This window comes from Peromyscus maniculatus, chromosome 5 (assembly GCF_049852395.1).
Source record: "Peromyscus maniculatus bairdii isolate BWxNUB_F1_BW_parent chromosome 5, HU_Pman_BW_mat_3.1, whole genome shotgun sequence".
Taxonomy (NCBI): Eukaryota; Metazoa; Chordata; class Mammalia; order Rodentia; family Cricetidae; genus Peromyscus; species Peromyscus maniculatus.
Genome location: NC_134856.1, coordinates 13,993,192 through 14,017,599, shown reverse-complemented (window position 1 = coordinate 14,017,599; position 24,408 = coordinate 13,993,192). Strand labels below are relative to the sequence as shown.

General features: G+C 39.3%; 1 protein-coding gene across 8 annotated transcripts in view; it reads right to left on the bottom strand.

Moving 5' to 3' along the window:
- Rpgrip1l (RPGRIP1 like) overlaps positions 1-24,408 on the bottom strand; it is a 96,330-nt gene that overhangs the window by 37,877 nt on the left and 34,045 nt on the right. For 7 of the 8 annotated variants that reach the window (XM_006984040.4, XM_076571709.1, XM_076571710.1 and 4 more), the window contains 7 exons: positions 20,242-20,348; positions 19,908-19,958; positions 19,075-19,254; positions 18,343-18,460; positions 14,639-15,091; positions 9,442-9,593; positions 6,555-6,933 (listed from right to left, as the gene is read on the bottom strand). In XM_006984040.4, the coding sequence (XP_006984102.2) occupies positions 6,555-6,933; positions 9,442-9,593; positions 14,639-15,091; positions 18,343-18,460; positions 19,075-19,254; positions 19,908-19,958; positions 20,242-20,348 (1,440 nt within the window). The remainder of the gene's footprint in view (positions 1-6,554; positions 6,934-9,441; positions 9,594-14,638; positions 15,092-18,342; positions 18,461-19,074; positions 19,255-19,907; positions 19,959-20,241; positions 20,349-24,408) is intronic. The other variant, XM_042277316.2, reaches the window with a different exon arrangement.

Genomic DNA, 24,408 nt, shown 5'->3' with positions numbered 1-24,408 from the left:
TACTGCCCAAATTATTCCATAAAATATAAACCGAAGGAACATTGACCAATTTGTTTTATGAGGCCACAGTTACCCTGATACCCAAACCATATAAAGTACCAATAAAGAAAGAGAAATACAGACAAATTTTCCTTTTGAACATACATGCAAAAATTCTCAACAAAATACTTGCAAACCAAATCCAAGAACACATCAAAAAGATCATCCACCATGATCAAGTAAGCTTCATCCTAGAGATGCAGAGATGGCTCAACATATGTAAATGGAAAAATGCAATCCACCATATAAACAAACTGAGAGACAAAACAAAACAACAACAACCTCCCCACCATGATCATATCACAGTAAACAGAAAAAGCCTTTGACAAAAGTCCCACACCCCAACATAATAAAATCCAGTACCAAGGATAGAAAGGACATACCTCAACACAACAAAGGCAGTTTACAGCAAGCCCACAGCTAATATCAACTCAAACGGACAGAAACTCAAAGTAATTCCACTAATATCAGAAACAAGACCAAGTTGTTCACTTCCTCCATACCTATTCATTGTATATTGAAGTTCTAGCTATAGCAATAAGATAACTGAAGGCAATTAAGGGGATACAAATTGGAAAGAAAGAAGTCAAAGTTTCTGCAGATGGTATGATAGTGTACACAAGTGACACTAACAATTCCACTGGGAAACTCCTACAGCTGATAAACACTACAGCAAAGTAGCTGGATACAAAATAAACTCACACACACACACAAAATCACTAATCCTTCTATATACAAATGGCAAATGGACTGAGAGAGAAACCAGGAATAACACCTTTCACAATAGCCTCAAATAATATAAAATACCTTGGGGTAACACTAACCAAGTAAGTGAAAAACTTGTATAATGAAAACTTTAAGATACAGAAGAAAGAAATTGAAGAAGATACCAGAAGACAGAAAGATCTCCCACGCTCATGGATTTAGAAAGTATAAACGGCCATCCTACCAAAAGCAATCTATAGATTCAATGCAATCCCCATCAAAATTTCAATACAATTCTTCACAGAAATTGAAAAACAATTTTCAGCTTCATATGGAAAGGCACACAACACAAAAGCCCAGGATAGCTAAAACATTCTGGAATAATAAAAGGACTGCTGGAGGTATCACCATCCCAGATTTCAAGTTGTACTGCAGAGGTAGAGTAATAAAAACAGCATTGTATTGGCACAAAACAGACACGTCAATCAATGGAATTGAATTGAAGACCCAGACATAAGTCCATACACCAGTGGACAGCTGATTTTTGATAAAGGATCAAAACAACAACAACAAACCAAAAACCACAAACCAAAAACATACTGGGAAAAAGGCAGCATCTTGAGCAAATGGTGCTGGTCAAACTGGATGTCTGCATTTTGAATAAGGAAAATTAATCCACATTTATCATTCTACATAAAACTCAGCTCCAAAGGGATCAAGGTCCTCAACATAAGACCGGATACTCTGAATCTGACAGAATGGAAACTGGGGAATAGTCTTAAATTCATTGGCACAGGGAAAGATTTCTGAACAGAACACTGATAGCACAGGCACTAAGAACTAGATGCCCCTCAACTGAAGAATGGATAAAGAAAATGTGGTATATATACAATGGAGTACTACTCAGCTGTTAGAAAAAAATGACATCATGAAATTTGCAGGCAAATGGATGGAATTAGAAAAAATAATCCTGAGCAAGGCAACCCAGATCCAGAAAGGTAAACATGATATGTACTCTCTTATAAGTGGGTACTAGCTGTTGAGTACAGTATAATCATATTATAATCCACAGGCCCAGAGAAGTTAGATAAAGAGGAGAGGTCTGGGGACACACATATGGATCTCTTTGGGAAGGGGTAATAGAATAGATTTTATGGGTGGACTGGGGATGGATGGGGATAGGAACAAGTGGGTGAGGGAGGGGCGGAGGGAGAGAGTACAGGGAGAGACAACTGGAATAGGCGGGCATTCAGAGGGTGATATGAAAACCTAGTGCAGTGGAAACTTCCTGGAACCTAGGAGGGTGACCCTAGTGAGGACTCCAAGGAATGTAGAATATGGAGCCTGAACAGGCCATCTTCTGTAACCAGACTAGGCTCTCAGTGCTGGGATACCAACCCAGCCTCAAAACCTACAACCCACAACCTGTCCTGCTTGCAAGATGAGCTGGGGCAATGGTGGCTCAGAGCTTGTGGGAGTGGCCAACCAATGACTAGTCTAACTTGAGGCCCAAGCCATGAGAGGCAGCCCATGCTGGACACTGCCTGGATGGCCAGGATCTGGAAGCTGGATGGTTCAGAGACTTGGGGTAGAATCATAAATGACTGCAAAATAAATAAATAAATAATAAACAAATAAACAAATAAGTAAATAAAATCAATGAAATGTTTCCTGATGATTTTTGCTGTACTCTAGATTGGTGCTTAGCCCGATCACCATCAGAGAGGCTTCCTTCAGGAGCTAATGGGAGCGGATACAAAGACCCAGAGCCAGACATTAGGTGGAGCTCAGGGAACTCCAAAGAAGGGGGGCAGCGATTATAGGAGCTAGAGGGATCGAGGACACAGAATGAACTAAGCAGAGCTCATAGAAGATCACAGAGACTGAGGCACAACCAAGAAGCCTGCATGGGTCTACACTAGGCCCTCCACATATATGCTGTGGTTGTTTAGCTCAGGGGTTTGTGGGACTCCTAACAGTGGTGTGGAGGTGTCTCTGACTCTTTGCCTGCTCATGGGACCTTTTTTCTTCTGCTGGGTTGCCTCATCTAGCCATGCTAGACAGTTTATGCCTAGTCTTACTCTATCTTGTTATCCTTTGTTTGGCTGATATCCCTGGGAAGCCTGCTCTTTTTTGAGGGGAAATGGAGGAGCAGTGGATCTGGGGGAGAGAGGAACTGCTGGGGTTAGGAGAAAGGGAGGGAGTGAGAGCTGTGGTCCGGATGTATTGTATTAGATAAGAATAAAGAAAGAAAAGAACAAAAAATTAATAAATGGAATGACCTCATGAAACCAAAAAACTTCTGTATGGCAAAGGACAACATCATTAGGCAGGCTACAGAAGGGCAATTTTTAAAACCAATTTCACATCTGATAGAGGGTTTATATCTAAAATATATAAAGAAATAAAAAACCTGGACATCAAGAAAACAACCCAATTAAAGAATGGGATACATAGCTAAAATGGAGAGTTCTTAAAAAATCAGACACAAATGGCCAAGAAACACTTAAAAGAAATGTCAATATCCTTAGTCACCAGGGAAATGCAAATCCAAACTACTCTGAGATTCCATCTTATGCCAGTGGAAATCACCAAGAGCAATAAAGTAAATGACAGCTCATGCTGTCAAGGACGTTGGGAAAGGCAACACTTATTCCTTGCTCATGAGAGTGCAAACTTGTACAACTGCAGTGTAAATCAGTGTGACAGTTCCTCAAGAGGCTAGGGATAGATCTACCTCAAAATCTAGCTATACCACTCTTGGGCACACACCCAAAGGATTCTACATCTTACCACAGACAGACTTGCTCATCCATGTTCATTGCTGCTCTATTCATCATAGCCAGAAATTGGGAATAGACTAGATGTCCATCAACTGATGAATGGATAATAAAAATGTGGCATATTTACACAACGGAATACTACTCAGCTGTTAAAGAAACCAAAATTATGGAATTTGTAGGTAAATGAATGGAGCTAAAAAAAAATTCCAGTAAGGTAACCCAGACCCCCAAAACAAATTTAGTATGTTTTAACTCTATTTGCATACTAGTTTCTAAGCCTTTAATAGGCATGCTATAACATGTACAACCACAGAGGTTACATATAAGTAAGGGACTTGGGCGGAAGGGAGGACCTCTTAAGGAAAGGGAAGTAGAGTACTAGAAAGGCAGGGAGAGACTGGAGTGGGAGGATTACATGGGGAGGGGGATGGATGAGAAAGGAGTATGGGGAGGAAAAGTAACCCTAATGGCTATGTGAAGGGTCATATGGAGACCTACTCCTCTAGAAGCTTCCTAAAATATATACATGTTTGAAAGAAATACAAGTGGAGTCTCCAAATAAAGGGGGCGACTATGCCCCAACTAGAAATCTTTCACCACCAAGCAAAACACCTAGTTCCAGAAATGGGTTATATCTAGTTGACTAGTTGGCCAAGAGGTCCCCATGGAAATCCCCCAAATATCCTAGGCTATTGCCAAGGTTATTGGTAGCTCTCTACAACCTGCATAGGTTCAAGGCGGATGTGGTCCCAGTGCTGAAAGGGGGAAGTGGACACACACTCCCACTCCTACCCCAGGTGCCATCTGCAGTTGATACCTGCTTGTAAAGGACAAGTTAGATTTCCCCCAGTGGAGTCTCACTGGGTATATTAATCACAGTTAAGGGCAGGCCAACACAAAACAAATCCCATGTGATTTTTGTAGACTTTTTGTCTTAAATTGCTTTGTTTTGGCATTTTTTTGTCTTATTGGTCTTTTGTTTATTATGGTTTTATGGGTTTTGTTTGTCTGTCTGTGTGTCTGTCTTTGTTTGGTTCTTTCTTTCCTTCTTTCTCTCTCTTTCTTCCTTCCTTTCTTTCTGCCTGTTTGTTTTCTAAAGAGAGAGAGAAAGTAAGGGCATGGAGTTGAGTGGGTAGGGAGGTGGGAGGATCTTGGAGGAGTCAATAGAGAGGAAACTATGATCAGAATATATCATATGGAAATTTTTTCAATAAAAATCTATGAGGAAAATTAAATTATATGACAATGACCTATCAAATAGACACAGTAAAGTGAACCTATCTTCCATGTCTCTCTCATCTGTCTGTCTATCTATCTATCTATCTATCTATCTATCTATCTATCTATCTATCTATCTATCTATCATCTGTCCATCCATCCATCCATCCATCCATCCATCCAAAATTGTGTTGGAAGTGAGCCTCTGGAGACCCAGCCAGCATTGGGAGTGGAAGTGGAGGATGGTGAAGAAGAAACTAAAAAGAAGTAAAAGAAGTAACAGAAATTATGGAGCTGAAAACACTACTGCAAGGGAATATATCCAACAGTGGGCTCAACAGGAGAGGTGAGTGGCACAGGAACTAATTCAGTCTACTGGAAGAAGGAACAGTAAAACTATCAAATGAAAAGAATGGGAAGAAAGAAGAACCAAGCCAGAGAGACCTATGGGGGCCACTAAACATACCAACTATGTATCAGAAGAGGAGAAGGAGGCGGGGAAAATACCTAAAGAAGATCTGACAGACTATTCAAATTGGGTGCGTAACATTATATTACACACACAAGAAGCTCAACAAACCACAAGAAGAAGAAACACAGAGGAAACACATGTAGGCACAAACTATTCCAACCTCAAACACAGCCTTAAAAACAGCTCCATGCATATATGACTCACAATAAGGTTAACAGGTGGCTTCTTAGAAACAATGGCTGCCCATAGCCAGTGGTTTGATGTACTAAATGTGCTAGAAGGATAACAAAACCACGCCAAAAACCAACAACCAAACTACTAGCTAGCAAGACTAGCCTTCAAAAAATTCAAAGGAAAAGTAAGAGTACTCCAAGATAACAACGAGTGAATCCACTTGCTAGCAGCAGCCCTGACTTCCAGCACATATTAAGTAAGTTTTCTTCAGGTTGAAAGAAAAAGACACATGATGGTAACTCAAATCCACACATCTGATAGGGACCAAAAGGGTAACTGCATATGTAATCATAAGGGACCAGGCAACTACCTTTTCTTCTCTCCTCTTGACTGGTTTAAAAGATAATTATATAAACCAGTAATTATAAAATTACATTGTTTGGTTCGTAACACACAAGATAACATACATCATAAAGGACTGAGGCAGAGCTGCATGGAGCAAGGAAATGACCCAATGGTAAGGACATAAATCAGAGTGAGAAAGGAAGTTGATCTATAGGACAAATAAATACCCAAATAGTAAATATACAGGTAAAGATCAAGATCTCTATAACTAGTTTTCATTCTCTTAATTTTATTACAGGAGTAAGGTACTACATAAAGCAATTAGAACACTTCATTGTTGTTTTTCTGTATATGGGCAAAGGGGTGGGGGAGGGAGGAAAGACGGTAATGGGGAAGAGTGGTGAATATGATCACATATTATGTACATGTATGAAAATGTCAAAACCCATTGTTTTGTGTAATTAATATACACTAATAAAAGCGTCAAATTACCGGCATACTATGTACATATACATGGAAGTAACAACACAAAGGAGGGAAGAGAGAATGGAATTACATTAGACTTTTTATATCTTAATGTAATGAAGTTACTATTATTATTAAATAGACTATATGGTGTATATTATAGTCCCTCAGGCACTGAAAGTGCTGTAATTCCAACCAAGGAAATAACTAAAAATATAAACAGTATTATAGACCTGAAGTACAAATATTGCCTAAGGTTAGGAAAATTCGTTACTAATAAATCATAGACATAATACTAAGGTATACTTTAAGTTTGCTTTTACAGTTTCATAGAATCAAGAACACACTCTTACCTGAGATACACCTGTCATGTGCCAGCGAGATCAGAGGCACATTGACTTTCCCTATGTAAATATTCTCCTGGGTATCACTATCATCAAACACATAAAAACCCAGAGACTCTGACTTAAGGTATCGATCCAAATCCATATTCATTGGCACTGGGAAACACATGTGGTCATCAAACTGCGGATCATTGCTACTGGGAATGATGGCTGTGTCATGGTCTGGAAAATCAAAAAACTTGTACACAACATATGCGTGTGGCTGCAGGTGGTTCACTCGGGACTGCAGGTTGCTGCAAGATCTTACTGTAATGTGAAGTTCATTTAAGCTGCCATCTGTGGGATCTGTTGAACTGAGCTGCGCAGTTGTGGGTGCTTGCTGACTCGACTGGAAGACATACATATTTATAGTGTAGAAAAATACAATTAAAAGACGTCAGCTGCCAACCTCCAAACCAAATTTTGTAAATGAACAAAACTACATATTTTTTTTGTTAAAGTTACTTTTCTCAGCAAAAAAGATTCTTATCCCAAACTAACATGCTTCAGAACCATACGATGAAAAACCCAGCACATGTGAGAATACACAATCCTGTGCTATTGGCAGCAAACATGGGTGACCAAGGATATTTGTAGAAATTAGTCCTAATATCAAATAAACCCAAGGCAAAAAGTTAATGTGATGTTCTTAATTCTGCTTAATAACTGAAGAGCCAAGTCAGTGGTGGGTCTGAAGACTGTCCTAACCAAAGGATACTCATCTGCTCACCTAAAGTGTGGTTTGAGATAAGCCTGAAAGGCTAAAATGCTGGATTGGGAGGGCATTCCACAAGAGATGAGCAAAGGCCCTGGGCAGAACTGGAAACTATTCTATGTCCCTCTTGGGAACACTGGTAAGCATACCAGATATTAGAAATCCTTTGCAGTAAGCAGTAAATCCTTTATAGATGAGATGATCTGAGACAAAGAAAACATCAGTATTCTAGGGCCTTGTTTAGTTCAGCACTGGAGAACTTCCAGCCTTGCCCAGAGGGACCCTTCTGCAGTGCTGAATCTGGCCTGAGAAAGAAATGCTGGTCTCAGTGCCTCCAGTGGAGACCTCTGCTGGTGTACAGTGGGAAACCTGAGCGAGTATAACTCTGCTTACCCAGGTGAGCTTGCGCTCAACCAAGGGTGCGCTCAACCAAGGAAAGCTCAGTGGAATGATTTTTAAAGTACTCCTCTCCCTTTCCCCATCCCCACTCAATCCATTATAGAAGAAAACACTAATTCTCATCTCTGTACCAGATTCTTTCAAGGTGTGTTGTGTAGAATGCTATAGTAAGGTGGTCTCCGGGAAGCAGGTGTCATGTCCTCTTTGGTTTGAGAATCTACATTTACATTGTCATGGTCCTTTAAGTTAATTCAAAGAAGCAATACATCCAGCGAAAGTAAGAGAGAAGACAATTTCGCATAACATTACAGGGATATTTCATGGATCTGCACAACAGAAACATGGTTGGTCCCTAGAAGCTCATGTGTTTTGGAAAACACCAGATTTTACTTTTTCTGGTCTCGATTTCTGAGTACTGGCTCCTTATTCTCTCTTCAGACTCTTCATTTCATTTTGCTACCTAACATGGTGGAAATTTGCTGTCAACAGCTCCAAATTTCAAATGTTAGAGGCCTGAAGAGTTACTTTTCTTTGCTTTTGGAAAGCAAAATCTGCCTGGTTCAACAGAGGCCAAGGGGATATTCCTTAATCATAATTTGGTGGACTACTGGATCAGAAATGGGATCACCTACCATCAACCTGGCCACTGGTTTATGGGGCCCAGAACCATAGACTCCAGGAAAAGAAGAAAGACAATTATGACTGCACACACACTTCAAGATGTTTCTGCCATATTCTCTCCCTGACGCTCACATACTTTGTTTTCTTTTGATATTCATGTTATATAAAAGAGGTCATCAACCCCAGAGTTCTATTTCACTTGATCAGTGCATTTATTGGCTCATGGAACTAATTTGAAAATGTGGCTGTTAAGACTCGAAATATAGTTAGGGAATAGAGAGCTGCATTTAAACTCCTGGTATTCAGCAAGAAAGCATTAATTTTGTATTCTATTTTGCATTCCAAAAATCTAATGGTAGGAACCCATTTGAAAGAAGCATAGAGAGTGATATAATAGTTATTTCTTTAACAGCAGAAATCATTAATGAAGGTCTCTTGATGTGTGATAACACTACTATTTTCTAAAAGTGTCAAGCACAGGGGAAATCCTTTGTATCAAGGGAAATGTTCTGTGTCTTGGGGTAGAGGTTTAGTGAGTATCCACAAGCATAAAAACTGCACAGAATGAACACAAATGACTGTGAGCAAATACTGATGAAGTCTGATTATGGTATGGAGCTCAATTAATAACACTACACAGGTCAATTTTGTGCTTGGCTTTGCTTTTCAGCACGAGGGAGTGAACCAAGAGCCTAGCAATGTACATGCTAGGCAAGCACTCTACCATCAAACTACATCCTTAGCCCTTTAAAAAATTTTGTGTTTTGATTCAGGGTCTTGTGAAGTTGCCCCGGCTGGTCTTGAATCTGTCATCCTTGTGCCTCAGTCTCATGAAGAACTGAGATACCAGTTATGTATCCCCATTCCCAGCTTGATTTCCACCTTTCCAGATTAGGCTATTAACTGTGTAAGATGTTACAACTGGGAGTAAGTGGCAAAGTATCCAAAGGCCAACTCTCTACCGTTCTTGCTACTTCCTGGGAGTGTGATTATTCTTAAATAAATGGTTAAATTAGCCACTTGATACCCATAAAAGAGAACAGTTTCAGTCTAAAGCATAGGATATAAGGAGATAGCATAGATGCTGTGCTATAAAAGTGTCTTACAGTCAAACAAGCTTACCAACTGCATTTTCTCTGGCTTCTTAAAATTGGATGTTATGTATCCTAATGCCTTCGCCCGCTCTCGATAAAGTCGGATTGCTTGGTCCATGGGAACTCTTAATCGGAACCAGTATTCTACTGTGCCAAAATCTGGGGTGTCTCCTTTAGTTCCTACACATAATCATTGCATGATCCACAGTTAAAATAGTCCCAGAAATGAGACTATATACAAGTAAAATACACCAATGGTATTATATATTAAAGGCATAAACTTTATACAGAGTAAAATAATATGACTTGCACAAATAATGTTTGATTGGCAAATAACAGACATGAAGGAAAGTTACATCTGGAGTATGAGTTTCACTGCATGTTAAATATTAAAGAGCCATGACAAACTATGATTGAGCTATTTCAATTGCTATCATTTCAATCTTGCATGTAAAGAAAAATCCAAACAGTGAATCAGATACTCCACAGATTCTTCTGGATACTGTGGTACTTTTCTTTAAACAAGTTGGACTCAATCTAGCCTGACATTTACAATATACAACCTCAAAATTATAAATATGACATTCCATATTTTGATTCAACTTTTAAGGGGTCTTTGGCATCTTTCCATTTCTTTGCTGGACCACAGCATGTGGAAGAGGTCACAGATATGTAAATTACAGCACCGTCAATGTGCCCTTGTATGGTACTCGCTGTGTACGCTCCATTCAGGCAGCTTCTCTATCTCTACCATGACTTTGCTCCGTGGCTTTCTGGAAGATTTGACAGCCCTAAGCTTCCGGTGTAGAGCTTATATCCTTATTACTGCACTGACCACTCCAGTTTGTCTGTTCACAACTGTGAATTATGTACGCCACATAGGTTTCTTAAGGGCAAGGACTGCAGCTGCCTTCAAAATATTTCTTCCCAAGGGATGGTACATATGGCTTCTAAATACTTGTCAAAAAGAAAGTTCTGGAACTTTTTCTGAATGTTATCATAGTATTAAGTATATTATGCTTATTTAGTCAATTTTTTTTCTTACAAATGGGCCATCACCGTCAATATTGAAAAAGATTTACTATCTGCCATTAATTCAAAAACCCCCAAAGAAGAGTATCACTACAGATACCTTTATTTGTATATACATAAAGTATCTACACAATGGAAGCCATTCAGTTATAAAGGATAAAATCAGTGTAATATAGAAAAATTGATGGAGCTGGAGGCCACTATGCTAAGAGAAATAAGCCAAATTAGAAAGACAAATCCTGTCCTTATCCTTAACCCTGAAATTCTCTCTTGATTATCTGACTCTAGCCTGTTAGTGACACTTTGGGTTTTAAAAAATTTGATTCACTGAAGTTTTCACATTAACACTCCCCCCATCTTAATTTCCTTGCAGGATTTTTAAAATCCATTTTGCTGACTTTTCCCTCAGTGTTGCTGACTTTCTCCAGGTTCAAAATCGAGTTCATTTTCTTGTCTGTGTATCTTCTTTAAGGCCATTGGTAATTTTTATTGGTGATGCCTTCACCTGCCCTTTTAACTACTTCAGTATGTTAGAGTTCAGCAGCTAAGGAGTCAGGATTTTTGAGGAGTCATGTTTTTTGCTTTTTCATGTTTCTTGTGTTGTGATTTGTGCTTCTATTTGCTTGGATATTGGTCCTAGTTTTATTTGAGGATTTCCTTATTGAGACCCTGACACTTGAGGGCCTATTCTCTAGTACCTGAGAGAAAAAGCAAACACCAGCCAACAAACTATGCATGCATGGTACAGAGATACACTTAAATTAGTCACAGTCCATTAACACAACACCAGTGACCATGGCAGATGGAAAACTACTGTGTAGTGTGCTTTCAAATTAAAAATACTTTTTAAAATTTATTGCAATTTTATGTGCATTTGTGTTTCCTTCATGTATGTCTGTGTGAGGGTGTTGGCTCCTGGAGTTACAGACAGTTGTGAGTTGCTATGTGTGTGTTGGGAATTGAACCCAGGTCCTCTGGAAGAGCAGTCAGTGGTTTTAACTGCTCAGCCATCTCTCCAGCCCAAGTTACACACTATTTAGGGTAAATGTGAAAATAGAAACAATTAATGAATTAGATAAAGGAGGGAGGTAGAGAAAGGGTAAACAAAGGAGATTGGAGGTAAATGAAAGGAAAAAGAAGAGGCTGGGAAGAACACTGTGGTAGCGAGATTAGAAATGACAAAAGTCAACACAATAGAGATTCCCCTCCAAACATAAAAGTGTGAAAACATTAGAAAAATAGAATAAGACTAATATAAAAACCAGGAAGATAGAGTAAAAATTCTACTAAAATCATAGTCGGGGGAGAGGGCTAAACAAAATTAGGGGTGAATGAGAAAGTCATCTAAAAGCCTACTACTTTATAAGGTAACTAAAACATGTAACAAAAAAAATTAAAAAGGCTTTGAATAGAAGGGCCCTAAATGCTACTCCCAGAAGCCATGCTTCCTTGTGTTTTGTTTTTAAACACCAAAGTTCCAGGGCCAGTTGCAGAATCTATCTCTATGAGTTGTTGTCTAGGGAAGCCTCAGACGCTCTGAAAACAACATAGGCAATTGTCATTGCTCTTGCCCACCAGAACTTCCATGGGAAGGCCCTAGTGGTGAAGTCACCACTCACTTTGGATACAGGTAACAGGAAAACAAACCTGGAACTAAACGGAATCTTTCCTCTGGTGGCTAGCTTTCATAATGCCAGAAAGCACTATGGCTGCTAGGAGATGAAAATCATTACTTGTCATACATAGCCATGGGCCTTACATGCTATAATACTAACCAGCCAGACAAGAAATGTCTACTGGTATAACCAGTAAAACGATGGTTTGGGGGTAACCAACAGCTTTCTGAGTGGATTTGGGGACCGTTCTATGGGAGGGAATATATGCTTGGTACTATAAACATGGTCAAAAGCATATGGTTGGTGAGGTCATATAGGTCTTGGGTGAGGGTCTCCAGTTGTTTTGCTAATGAGCAGACAAACTGTCTTCTAAATATGCTATGTTTATACCCACAGACCAGTGCTGTTCTCAGCTTTGGGCAGAGAAGCTCCTTCTGCAGTAGTTAATGCAGATTAGCTAATAGACCAAAGTGCTAGGCATGGTGACTATTGAGAGTTTAGCCTTAAACTGGACCCTATAACGGCCTCTCAAGGCCCATAAGACACTGCAGGAAAGGGGCAGAAAGACCATGATGGGGAGAACGCATAAAATACTTGTGGATAGGGCACGGCCACTGTAATGGTGAACACTCCGCAGTTGTGGGTACCTTGCACAAGACCTGAACAACAGTTCCTCATGGATGGTGGGGTGGGTGGGAGTGGGTTTGGCTCATGAGGCCCCTTCCCTCCCGAGGAGCTATTGCTAGTTAATGGTTACCAGGGGAAGAGGTATCATTTCCTCAGTAGTGTAGAGATTAGTAAACTGTCCACAATCCAGTAAATGACCCCACCCCCATGCTCAACCAAGCAAACCTAACTAAGCATAGTGGGAAGAGACAGCAAAATAGGAGGATGAGTAGGGAAGAAGAGTGTCAGTACGAGCAGGAGGGAGTGGGGGGGAGTGAACAGACATTGTGGATAAATCCTTTCATAAGTATATAACCGATAGTTAAATTAACAACAATAAATTCATTAAAAAGTATTTGGGAAGAAGAGGGAAGTGGAAACATAAAGGCAGAAAAGAATTAAAAAAATTGAAAATAAAATAGATTGCCCAGCAGTGAAAATTATGCGTAAGCAAAATTAGATGAATATACAAAGTGAAGTAAAGAAAACCACACTTTTTCAATATTATGGAGTGAAAACATTACCACTACAAGTGTATTAAAAAGAAAAACATGGGCCGGGCGGTGGTGGCGCACGCCTTTAATCCCAGCACTCGGGAGGCAGAGGCAGGCGGATCTCTGTGAGTTCGAGGCCAGCCTGGGCTACCAAGTGAGTCCCAGGAAAGGCGCAAAGCTACACAGAGAAACCCTGTCTCGAAAAATCAAAAAAAAAAAAAAGAAAAAAAAAAAGAAAAACATGGGAAGTACAAGGGGAGATTTTTTTCATTTGTTTCTTTTTTGAGACAGTTTGTTTCTGTGCAGCCTTGGCTCTCCTGGAACTTACTCTCTGGACCAGGCTGGCCTCAAACTCACAGAGATCCTTTGTCTCTGTCTCCCAAGTGCTGGGATTAAAGGCGTGCGCCACCTCCAGGCCAAGAAATTTAAAAAAAAAAAAAAAAAAAGAACAAACAAGATGAAGTGTTAGACCGACTTCTTTGGGGTTTCTGACAACTGGAGATAATTTCAGTTACGTGCACAGATGTGTGTGGGGGTTCAGTTGAACTGGACTCTGACCTTTCCTGTGATTTGCGCTGGTGGTGAATCTGTACTGGACAAGTATCTGATGTTGGCCAAACATTTTTCACTTTAGTTACTTCTCTTTTTCACATAGCACAGGCTGGCTACATTGAGCTTGACAGCTGGTGGGCTGGGCAGACTCTCCTGCCTTTACTACACACACACACACACACACACAGACACACACACACACACACACACACACACACACACGTATATGTGTGTGTGCTTATCTTCCCCTGAAGGCATAGGCTTTGTCTGCCTTATTTACCACTAACTAGTATTCTTAGAACTCAGTGTTGACACGTCTTCAGAAGCATATGAAGAATGTAGTACAATGAACATTTTAATTAAGCAAGAATATCAATATCAAAATAAACATTTGACTTTGTAAGTTTAATGGCTATTTATAATGATCATAAGTATTAATAGTTATTTTGCACCATTATTCATGACATTGAAGAAAATTCAGTCACCTGTAAGCAAAGATCACTGTCCTTACCCAAAATGCCCTTGATGTGTAAGATAAGATACAATTATAGGGGCTGGAGAAATAGCTCAGTAGTTAGGAGCCCTGGGTGCTCCTCTAGAGAACCCAGGTTCGAATCCCAGAACCCACATGGCAGCTCAAACTGTCTGTAACTCCAGTTCCAGGGGATCCATGGCACCAAGCATGCATGTGGTACACACACACACACACACACACACACACACACACACACACACACGCATGCACACAAAATACCCATACATAAAATAAAATAAATCTTTAAAAACAAAGATACAAATATAGAATGCCAGTGACCACATAAGCCAACCTAGTGATGCAAACATCCGAAGATCCTAAGCTACTTACCAACTAAACTTGCTGTGCAAAATATTCGGCCGCTTTTTTCTAGAATCTCATGGAATCTCAACTGACATGCTGCAATTGTTTCATAATCTGTGCTGTAGGCTTGGTGAAGCTCCAGAGTGACAGTGTTCTTCTGAATATACTGCAAAAATAAGTCATTTACATGGACAAGATACTGAGAAGTGAAGTTATATTCTGGATGAAGGCCTCGAACTATGGGAGTTGTCTGCAGTTCAAAGTCATAGAAAGCATAGGTACAGAAAGTGACAGGCTCTTTGTCACCAGATGCCTGCAGGACTTCAGAAGAAAAGGTGACTTTGTTGATGTGGATTTCAAATAGGTTTTCTCCTCGTTCCAGGTGAATGGTTGCATCAAATTCATCAACAGAGTCGTCTGGCATGATTTCTGGTTTAAATTTGTACTGCTTAGTGCCATAGGCAATATCCTTTAACTGGGCTGCAAGGGAAGATACAGTTTAGAGATGTTAACACGCTGACATATGCAGACGCAAACTGGCTTCTGAAGTGGCTGGATGTCTGTGGCTTTCAGTGATAGTCTCCATCTTCAAGTCTATAACTGTAGTGTTATTTTCTGCAAGTAATGCTCATTAACAACAACAAACCCTCAAGACTTGCTTTGACACCAGTCATTAAAAAGCAAAATTACAGCTTCAAAATATATGCAACTGTAATTCATCAATGTACAATTAAGAGAATGAAAATGAAAAGAATTACACCTTCAGTTGTAGGATAGCCTTAGCCAGGAACAGGAAAAAGAAAGGGCAGGTCACAGCTGAGGACACTCTTCAGATGCCATGTGCTCCTCTAGCTTTGCTATATCCTACAAAGTAGATCTTTCTTTCTTCCTGGATACCATCTCTTTAGCTTAACAGGCTGTCCACTCCTACTTTGGGGGAGGTAATGATTGTATACCCAACATCTCAATTATGGTGATAGTTTCATAGTTGTACATACAGGCCTAAACTAAACAAATTTATACTTTAAACCCACAGTTTAAATGTACTTTAAATGTACATCAGTTATACTTCATAAGGCTGTTTTTTTAAAGGTTATACATCTTTATATATGCACAGCTTCCCCCTAGTATTATGCTTAAGTTTCCAGAAGGAATAACATGTGTCCCCAACTGTTCCTATAACACACTCCTGCAAAAGATGTGTGAAGTGAATTACCCTTCAAAAGATCACCAGAAGCCAGTTCAGCTCTAGACTGGGCAGTGTCACACCTCCCGTTATTTCTTTTGTTTCCGGGTGACGAACACTCTCCTTTTTAAACTATTACCCTATCTTGACTTCCATGTCACTGTCCCCCCTTCTCTTATCTCTCTTTTCATCTTACAGTGTTGTCCTCTGGGCCGGTGTGCTGGGTTCCCCGTTGATAAGCACTAGCCTCTTTCCCGTCCACTGTCTCCAGTACTCGAGTCACGTATCTCATCAGCAACTTTATACTCTTAAAACTTATTGGGGAGCCCAAAAATCTTTTGATAACAATTTATATTTATTGTTATTGATCATACTGGAAAGAAAAAAGTAAGTATCTTTTTACATATAACAACAATAACCTATTACATGTTAACATAAATCATAGTATTTATTTTTTCAAAGTTGTAATTTCCAAAAAATGTGAGAAGAGTGGCATTATTTTAATCCTTTCAACTTTTTAAAAAACATTTTCACAAGTGTCTTAGGGTCTGGCTTAATAGAAAACAGCTGGAATATGGATCTATGGCTGTGTTTAATTTGTTGTGATATCACATGCCATACAACCTCTGAGAAACTCCATTATAAACTTGTAAGAGAATAAAAACAAAAAAGGCAAATAACATATTATTATAAAACTAGTTTTACCCTTGCAGACTTCTACAGCAGTTTAGGAGGGGGTTGAGAGCTTGAGTACCTTGAGGACTTCTTGTTTATGAAGACTAAATGTCTTCATTTGACTGAACAGAACCTTCCAGAAGTCAAAGAGCAGCATGTACCTTTTGTTCCATGTAGTACTCAATAAAAGTTTGTTTAATGGAATTTTCTTGGTTAAAAAGGAGGTCACCAAGTGAAGAATTTTCATTCAAGTCTTCGCAAGCCTTTACCGGCATGCTTTGCCTGTCTCCTCGACTCAACCATTCACTCCATAAACACAATCAAGCCTCTAAGGCATCATAAGCAAACAGTAGACAGTAAGAATACAGATGGGAAACTGAAGCACTGCCCGTAAGGAACTCAGCCAGCCTAGACCAGTAAACAGAAGCCTGTATTTTACTGGAAAGAATATGCCAAGAAAATGCAGAAAGCATTGTCTTAATCCATCTCTAGTGCTAGCTGAGACTATCTGAGTCCAGGTAATTCATAAAGAACAAAGACCACTTGTTTGAGTTCCTTTTTGGTGTTGGAGATTGAACCCAGGGGTCTGTGCAGGCTCAGCATGCATTCTACCACTGAGCTATACTTCTATGTAAGAGCTTTCGCTCTTATAGTTAGGTTGTAAAAGCTGGGAAGTTCAAGTTGAAGGTTCTGTATCCGGCAAGAACTTTCTCACTGTGCTATCCCAAGGCAGGAGGAGCCACATGCACTTACAATAAACCACTCTTGTACTAATGAACCCTGCTTCCATGGTAGAGAATCCTTGAGAATTCTTGAGAGTGGAACCCAATGACTTAACTACTTCTTAAACATTCTGTCCCCCAATATGATTGCATTTGGGGTTAAGTTTCCAATAAAGAAATTCCAGGAAAGATATTCACACTACAGCAAGTATCAATGAAACAATGACAATATAATGCCCATTCTGCCCCTAAGACACAAAGATTTCACAGAAGATATGGGACAATCACACACACACACACACACACACACACACACACACACACAGTCCACCATAAGAGTAAGGAAAAGCATTATAGATCTGAAGTAGGGCAAGTGGCAGAAAGCTGCTTAGGTTTGCTCTGGCTTCTAGCTGGGGAAGTGCATAAAGTTAACACTGTCATTAAGACACAAAGGACACAAACAGCTGGAAACAGCAGGCTACCGTCTGTGTTTAGATATGTTCTCAAGATAGGATTCATCTAGATAGCCCAGGCTTTGAGCAAGCTAGCTTTGAACCTGTATTCCTCTCACTTTATCCCACTGGGATTCCATGCAAGTACTGCCACACATAGCTTTCTTAGATGATTTCTGTATTTGCTAAAGTTAAAAATCACGGTGAGGGCATTTCAGGTAAAGGGAAGGTGGCTGAATCAATCAGAGCCACTTTCTGGCATGCTAAGCACCAAGTTGGATTCTGAAACACAGAAGGGCATTATCTTGTTGTCAAGGAAGAAAGGGATTTAGGCAGAAGAAACAGCAGGAACAAAAGCTGGTGCTGGGAATGAGCATGATGGATCTGACAAAGAGAAGCACGCAGAGTTGGCCAAGGTGCACATGGTGCTTAGAAGGAAATCAAAAGGTGGCGTGAGACTTGGGTCTGGGACACTTTATGTACCGCTTTGAAATCTTGCTCACAATACTGAATTTGAAAACAGTGAATTCTTGAAAAATCCTACTAAAAATTCTTGAGTAGAAAAGAATCAGATGAAATAGTCATTCTGGTAACTTATTCCAGCTTCAGATTGGGAAAAAAAATAGAGCAGGAAGATATTGTGAGCGAGGGTTTGGACAGCATTTTTCAACTGCCATAAAACTGTGCAGTCTGTACCTTCAAGCTTTTGGATGCGTGCAGCCCTGATATCGAGAAGATGAACATATTGTTCCACTTTGAGTTCATAATCTTGCTGCAAATTTTCCATCTTCTGAGTCACCGCCTCAACTTCCATCTAAAAATAAAAGACAGCGAGGTTCACTACTTATGATTATCCTATTTGCATCTGTCAAAGTGACTTTGAGCCAAGCATTTTAAGATGGAGCTTTCAAGCCGCCATGCTAGGATTCAAACACTGCCTAGATGGAACTGAAGGCACTTCCTTCAGTTCCTATGTTACAAATCAAGCACTTGGAGTTGGAGTTTTGAAAACCATGAGGACTTTAATAACATCTTTTGGACGGCCAGCAGGAGCTCTCAACCATGGTGCCCTCCTGTCACACGGCCCTCCGTGCAGGGGCTTCCTTTTTTGTAGTCATTCTCCATCTTAGTGAACGCTGACATGGCCAGCTGTGGCAGGGCTTTTGGATGATCTCTGTGCCTCACTGAGGACGACTACATCACTGCCTGCCACGAGGCACTTCCCTAAGCCAGGGCTTCAATCATCTGTTTTTAAACTATTTATCCTGACTCGCTAGTTACAGGGCTAAACTCCAGGGATGTATTAATACTTAATAATAAGTGACAAGAGATAATAAAAGAGGATAATACAAAAAGCTTCTCTGAAAAGACAATCATCAGGAGAATATCACAGAAAATATACCGTCTTGATTTAGTGTCTGACAGTACCTGATAGTCTTTATTGATTTTATGTTGCATAATTAGCATATTTCTTGTCTTTTCAAGTTCTTGTACTGTTTCTGCGTGAGTTGCTTGAAGCTCTTTCATGGAATGTTCTAAATCTTTATTATTTTTACTGTCCACTTTTTCTAAAAATGAGAGGTCTCCATTTTTTTGTTCTTTCTGAGCCTAAAGTAAAACCATAATTTTTTAATTGAAACAAAAATTTTCGGAATGTGACCATGTGAATTAATGTGATTCAAGAAACACCTAATTGAATTCATGCCCTTCCATTTTCCCATTTGCACAGATATTTGAAATAACTACAGAGAAATAAAAATAGTTTATCAACTTCATAAAAAATGAAATCATACATTTATTTTTTCATCTGATCAAAATATACACTATGATATAAAGATAAGAAATGTGCTTGTAGATAACAGTAACTCAAAACTAGACGGTGCCTTTGTGTTATACTGATGGTTCAACACCTCACTTCAGAAGGCAAGCTTGGTTGTACTGTGGGTCAGGTAAGAATAAAGTGTTTGCTGCAGTCAAAGGGTGTTAAATAAGAGTGCTGAGCTCTACGTTAATGTGACTTTGATGTCACTATAAAATATACATGCTGTAACTGTCATCTAACCATTTCCTGAATCAGTACAGCAGTGTGCTCTCTCTCCCTGGACTTTCTCCCCACCCAAATACATGCATGCACTAAGATGCAGTGAGTTTTAGAAGATGCACAAATAATTCACTGTCTGAATATAAGGTTTATAGACAAAGGTCATCATTATGTTGAAACATGAAGACATGGAATCGATGGCTAATTTTTAAAATGCTACCTTTATAAGCAGGAGAGCTTCACTCAAGTCATCAGCATTAATATCACTCTCCTGTAAGAGAGAAAGTCAAAGCTCACAGTGAGGGATTGGTTTCCAGCACAGACTCCCACTGGACTCTGTAGTAGAACACAAGGTGACCCGAGGCTACGAACTTAAGAAACCAAACACTCCAGACATTTCAGCTACTCAGAATAGCCTCAGAGAACATAAGCAACCAGGTATGTTAGCTAACACACCAAGTGACACAGCTGTGTTTCTTGCTTTGCTGTACACTGCTTTTTCCGTGCTGAAGACACATGCGCACGCACACACTCTGAAGAAGGGAAATGGTCACCTGGTTGAAAAACCTCATGCGGCTTTTCAGCTCATCCAGCTGCTGCCTCTGCTGCAGACACTGGAGCTGGAGCTCTCTGTTCTCTTGCACGAGCTTCTCATTTTGGTCTTAAGAATAAAGTCAGCACAAGTAGAAAGCTAAGTGAGAATTATGTTGAAGAACACATTTAAACCAACTTAAATTCAGTTACACGACAAGCTGGATCTAGTATCGTCCGGGTAAGAGAAAAAAATAGAGCCAGCACCTTGGATGACGGCAGCAAGGGCTGAGGAACCAATGAACACATCATGTGTCTACCACATGACTCACGCGCTTATCAAAAACTTAAGACAAAAGTTCACAGCATTAATACAAGGAAACTGCGGTTTCTGGGACTTCAAAGGAACATTCTACTTAAAATGCCTAAGAATATATGCTTCTAAATATTTGATTTTTACTTACTTATTAAGGGTCCTGAAAGACATGCAAAAAAAAAATTTGTCTTTTAGTGTTCTGATTGACTTCTTTAAATTTTCTTTTCCTCACTTACATAAAGTCTTTGTATTTAAACAAGATAATTTATTTTATAAACTCCAAATCCATAACTCAATCAATCATATCCCTAACAAATCTGTGGCAACAGGAGAGAGATTCTGAGGCAGCATCAATGATAACTCAAGTGTATATTCAGCTCACAGTTCCTGCTGTTAGCAGGACATGGGCTCTCAGCCACCTTTAAGGAAAGGAGATTGGTGCCTAGGCACTCTCAGTCACCATGACCCACAGCAGGACTGTTAGGGAGAAATCAAGAAAACAGTAAAGTCATACACAAATTTCTTGCTCTGTATTAAATATACTTAACTTAAAAAGAGGTGGGGACATGGGCTATAAAGATGGCTCAGCAGTTATAAGCTGTGACTGCTTTCCCAGAGAATCTGGGTTGAATTTCCAGCACCCCTGTGGCACCTTATAACCACCTGCAACTCCAGCTCATGGGGATCTGGTGCCCTCTTCTGGCCTCTGCAGGCATTGCATGCACACAGTACATGGAAATTCATGCAGGCAAAAACACCTAGACACATTATAAAAAAAGCCATTACTGGCTAGCAGGCAGGTGCGTTGCATTCTTTAGTGCTGTGTTCTTAAGTGCACTCCCCCTGCCTCCACTGTGGTAGGCAGTTATTCGGCTTTGTTGTTTCCTGGTGGACTACTTCTAGACCGTGCCAGCCAAAGTGTCTCTCTCAATTTCTTATTGAGTTCAACAATTTTTGTTTATTAAAAGTGCTCAATTCAAGTTATACTTTTTTGTTTCCTTTTCTTAATAAAAAAATCAAGTAACACATTTGTCAAGAATTCTTTCCATGAATGCATTTGCAGTCTGACTGGATGTTATACAGAACTATGTCTCTGTCTTTTTCCATGCTTTGTACTCCCAAGCTAAAAATATTTCACACAAGTAAAAATGTTAAATTACACAATTAAGAGGAAATGGACTAAATCAGAAAGATTTTAATATCACATAGTTCCTAGAAATCCTTGGGTGTATAAAGATACAGAGGTACTTTATTAAATATACAAACACTTCTAATAATTAAAGATTATTTTATGGGATAAATTGCTTAAATCTAGTAAAAGAATTTCCAAGTGTGAAACACACTTCAAAAGTTTGAAGGTATGGGCAAATACCTGTGTCTAAACTGAAAATTAGCATTAATAATCACTGGGAATTCTTATGAAATAAACTTTTCGGTTAGACAATACAATGGCAATGTGGCACTCCTTGTAATGATCCAGTTAAAACAACTAGTAGACAGAGTGACAATGGCATGGAGTGACAAAATCACACAATGGACAGAATAACAAAATAACAACAAAAACGGTGACTGTGAGAGGGAGGGGACCTTAGGGGTGATGGTAACAATTCACTCCGCGGTCTGCACTAGCAGGGTTCAAGGACGCAGTTCAAGGACAATGGCAGCAGTTCTCAACGTGGGGCTCCAACAACCTTTCACAGGCGCTGCTCAGACCATTGGAAAACACAAGTATTGACGACTCAAGACAGTAGCAAAATCACAGTTATGAAGTAGCAATGAAAATCACTTTATGGTTGGGGGGTCCCCACAACATGAGGTCGCAGCGTTAGGAAGTTGGGAACACTGTACAAAGGGCACACTGCTCCTTCTTAACATGGACACTGTGCACTGTGATCTTCCCTATGTCTAGGTTTTGTGTTAATGCTTTCAGTTTTGTAGAGCTATGGATATGTCAGTAGATACCAATAAAGTCATGTGAGTATTTCCATCCTTTTACTCTTCTTTTTTGTTTGGACATCTATGTCCCCATTCACTGATATCTTTAAAACAGAATGCTGTTTGTGGGAGAATAACTTAATGGGGGAGACATCAGTGAGCACTGCTGACCTGTCTCCAGAACTTATTAGAATTATACACTATAGTCTTTCTTTATCCAGCTGCTTATTTAGGCTATGTTTTGAGTCTTTAAGAAGAGCCCAAACTGCTACAGTTCAAAGAGGAAATAGGCTTGCTGAATTATAATATGAAAAATCAAAGCCCTCTGCATGAGATGAAAAACAACCGCCTTACCTTAGGATTTGACAAAAAGCAGGTTAAGTCAAACAGCATTTTATTCAAATGAGATGCCATTTCACTCTTTAAACTTACATTCTTCCAGCACGCCATTAATAACAGTGCAGAGAACAATTCAACTAAACAATTTTCAGAGCTCCTTTGTGCTAATATCTTCAGCTGTGATCAATATAACCATATGCATTATGCTGAATTATGCATTTCAGCTAAAGATAGAAAGGAACGTTCAAAAGCAAGCCCTTAAACACATGCAGCTAATTTAAGCATTAACCAAATGCAAACTGCATTTACATAGCCTTCCCCCACATATTCACACAATCTGAAACTAATTTGTACCTTGAATAAAGAGGTGAATATTCTCTAAAAATAACTTGCCGCTTAGATGAATGACTACAAGAAGCCAGGGAAGCATCTTCTGGCAAGGGACATGGTACAAGAGAAGGCAAATGTGTGAGCAGAGTTCAAAGTCAAGTGAAACCATCTCAAAAGCTGTACCACAAAAGGAACTTCCATCACATTCAAAGACTTCCTTAAATAGATGATTTCAAATTTGTTTATTTCCCAAAAATGATTAAAATCCAGAATATTTTTCTTAAAATTATTTTAACTTACTTTCTTAGAATGCATTTTAAAATTTTTATAAAGACTTCAATTCTTAAACTTTTAAATTTAAGCACTTCAAAGAAAATAACTGGAAAATCACAGTCCCAGCAACTTTTACTGAGAAAGCAGTTAGAGAAATGTGTTAAGGGGGGTTTTCATGTAGGAAGAAGTGGCTTATGATGCTAAAAAATTATTTCTTGACTATCTATCATGAGTGAGTGCAGAGTCATCTTCACGATATCCGCACACTAAGAAACTGTAACAGGCACTGTCAGAGATGATGACATGGGTTTAAAAATTTATACGAGAGCACTGACTTCTCAATAAAGTGAACAAAAGGGCATATTATAAAACTAAACCCATACATATAAATCAATATAATATAATAAATATAATAAAACTAAATCCATAAAACTTAGAGAAGAATCACAAGTATTAGTAGGATTAACCTGAGGGCTGTGACAGGGTCCTAGACTTCTTTCATAGTGCACATGCATTAGCTTCAATATTCAAAAAAATCCTTAAAGATCAGAACCAGCAAAAAAAAGATGAGGATGGAATCAGTGAAATAGAATATCTTAGCAACTAAAATACTTAGTAATACGAGTTCTCCAAATCAATTAAAAAACAATAGTTTAAAGAGAGTTAAGATTCTACCCCTTTTAACAGTTTTGTTTGAGAGATCAATTCAGATGTCTGAAAGACAAAAGGTTTAGAATTCTTGATATCCAAGAAAATACAGGAAAAAAAAAACAAATTAAATGGGTGATTTCGTTTCCTTTTCTCTGTAAACGATGTATGTATTTATTTACTATATGTGTGTGGGGGGCATGTGGGGGCCACTGTGTGCACGGGATCAGAGGACAGGATGCAGGAGGCAGCTCTCTCCTAGCACGTGTGACTTGGGGATGGAACTCTGTCCATGACGCTTGGTCACAGGATGCTTTCGCCTGCTGCACCATCTTGCTGCCCCTTACTT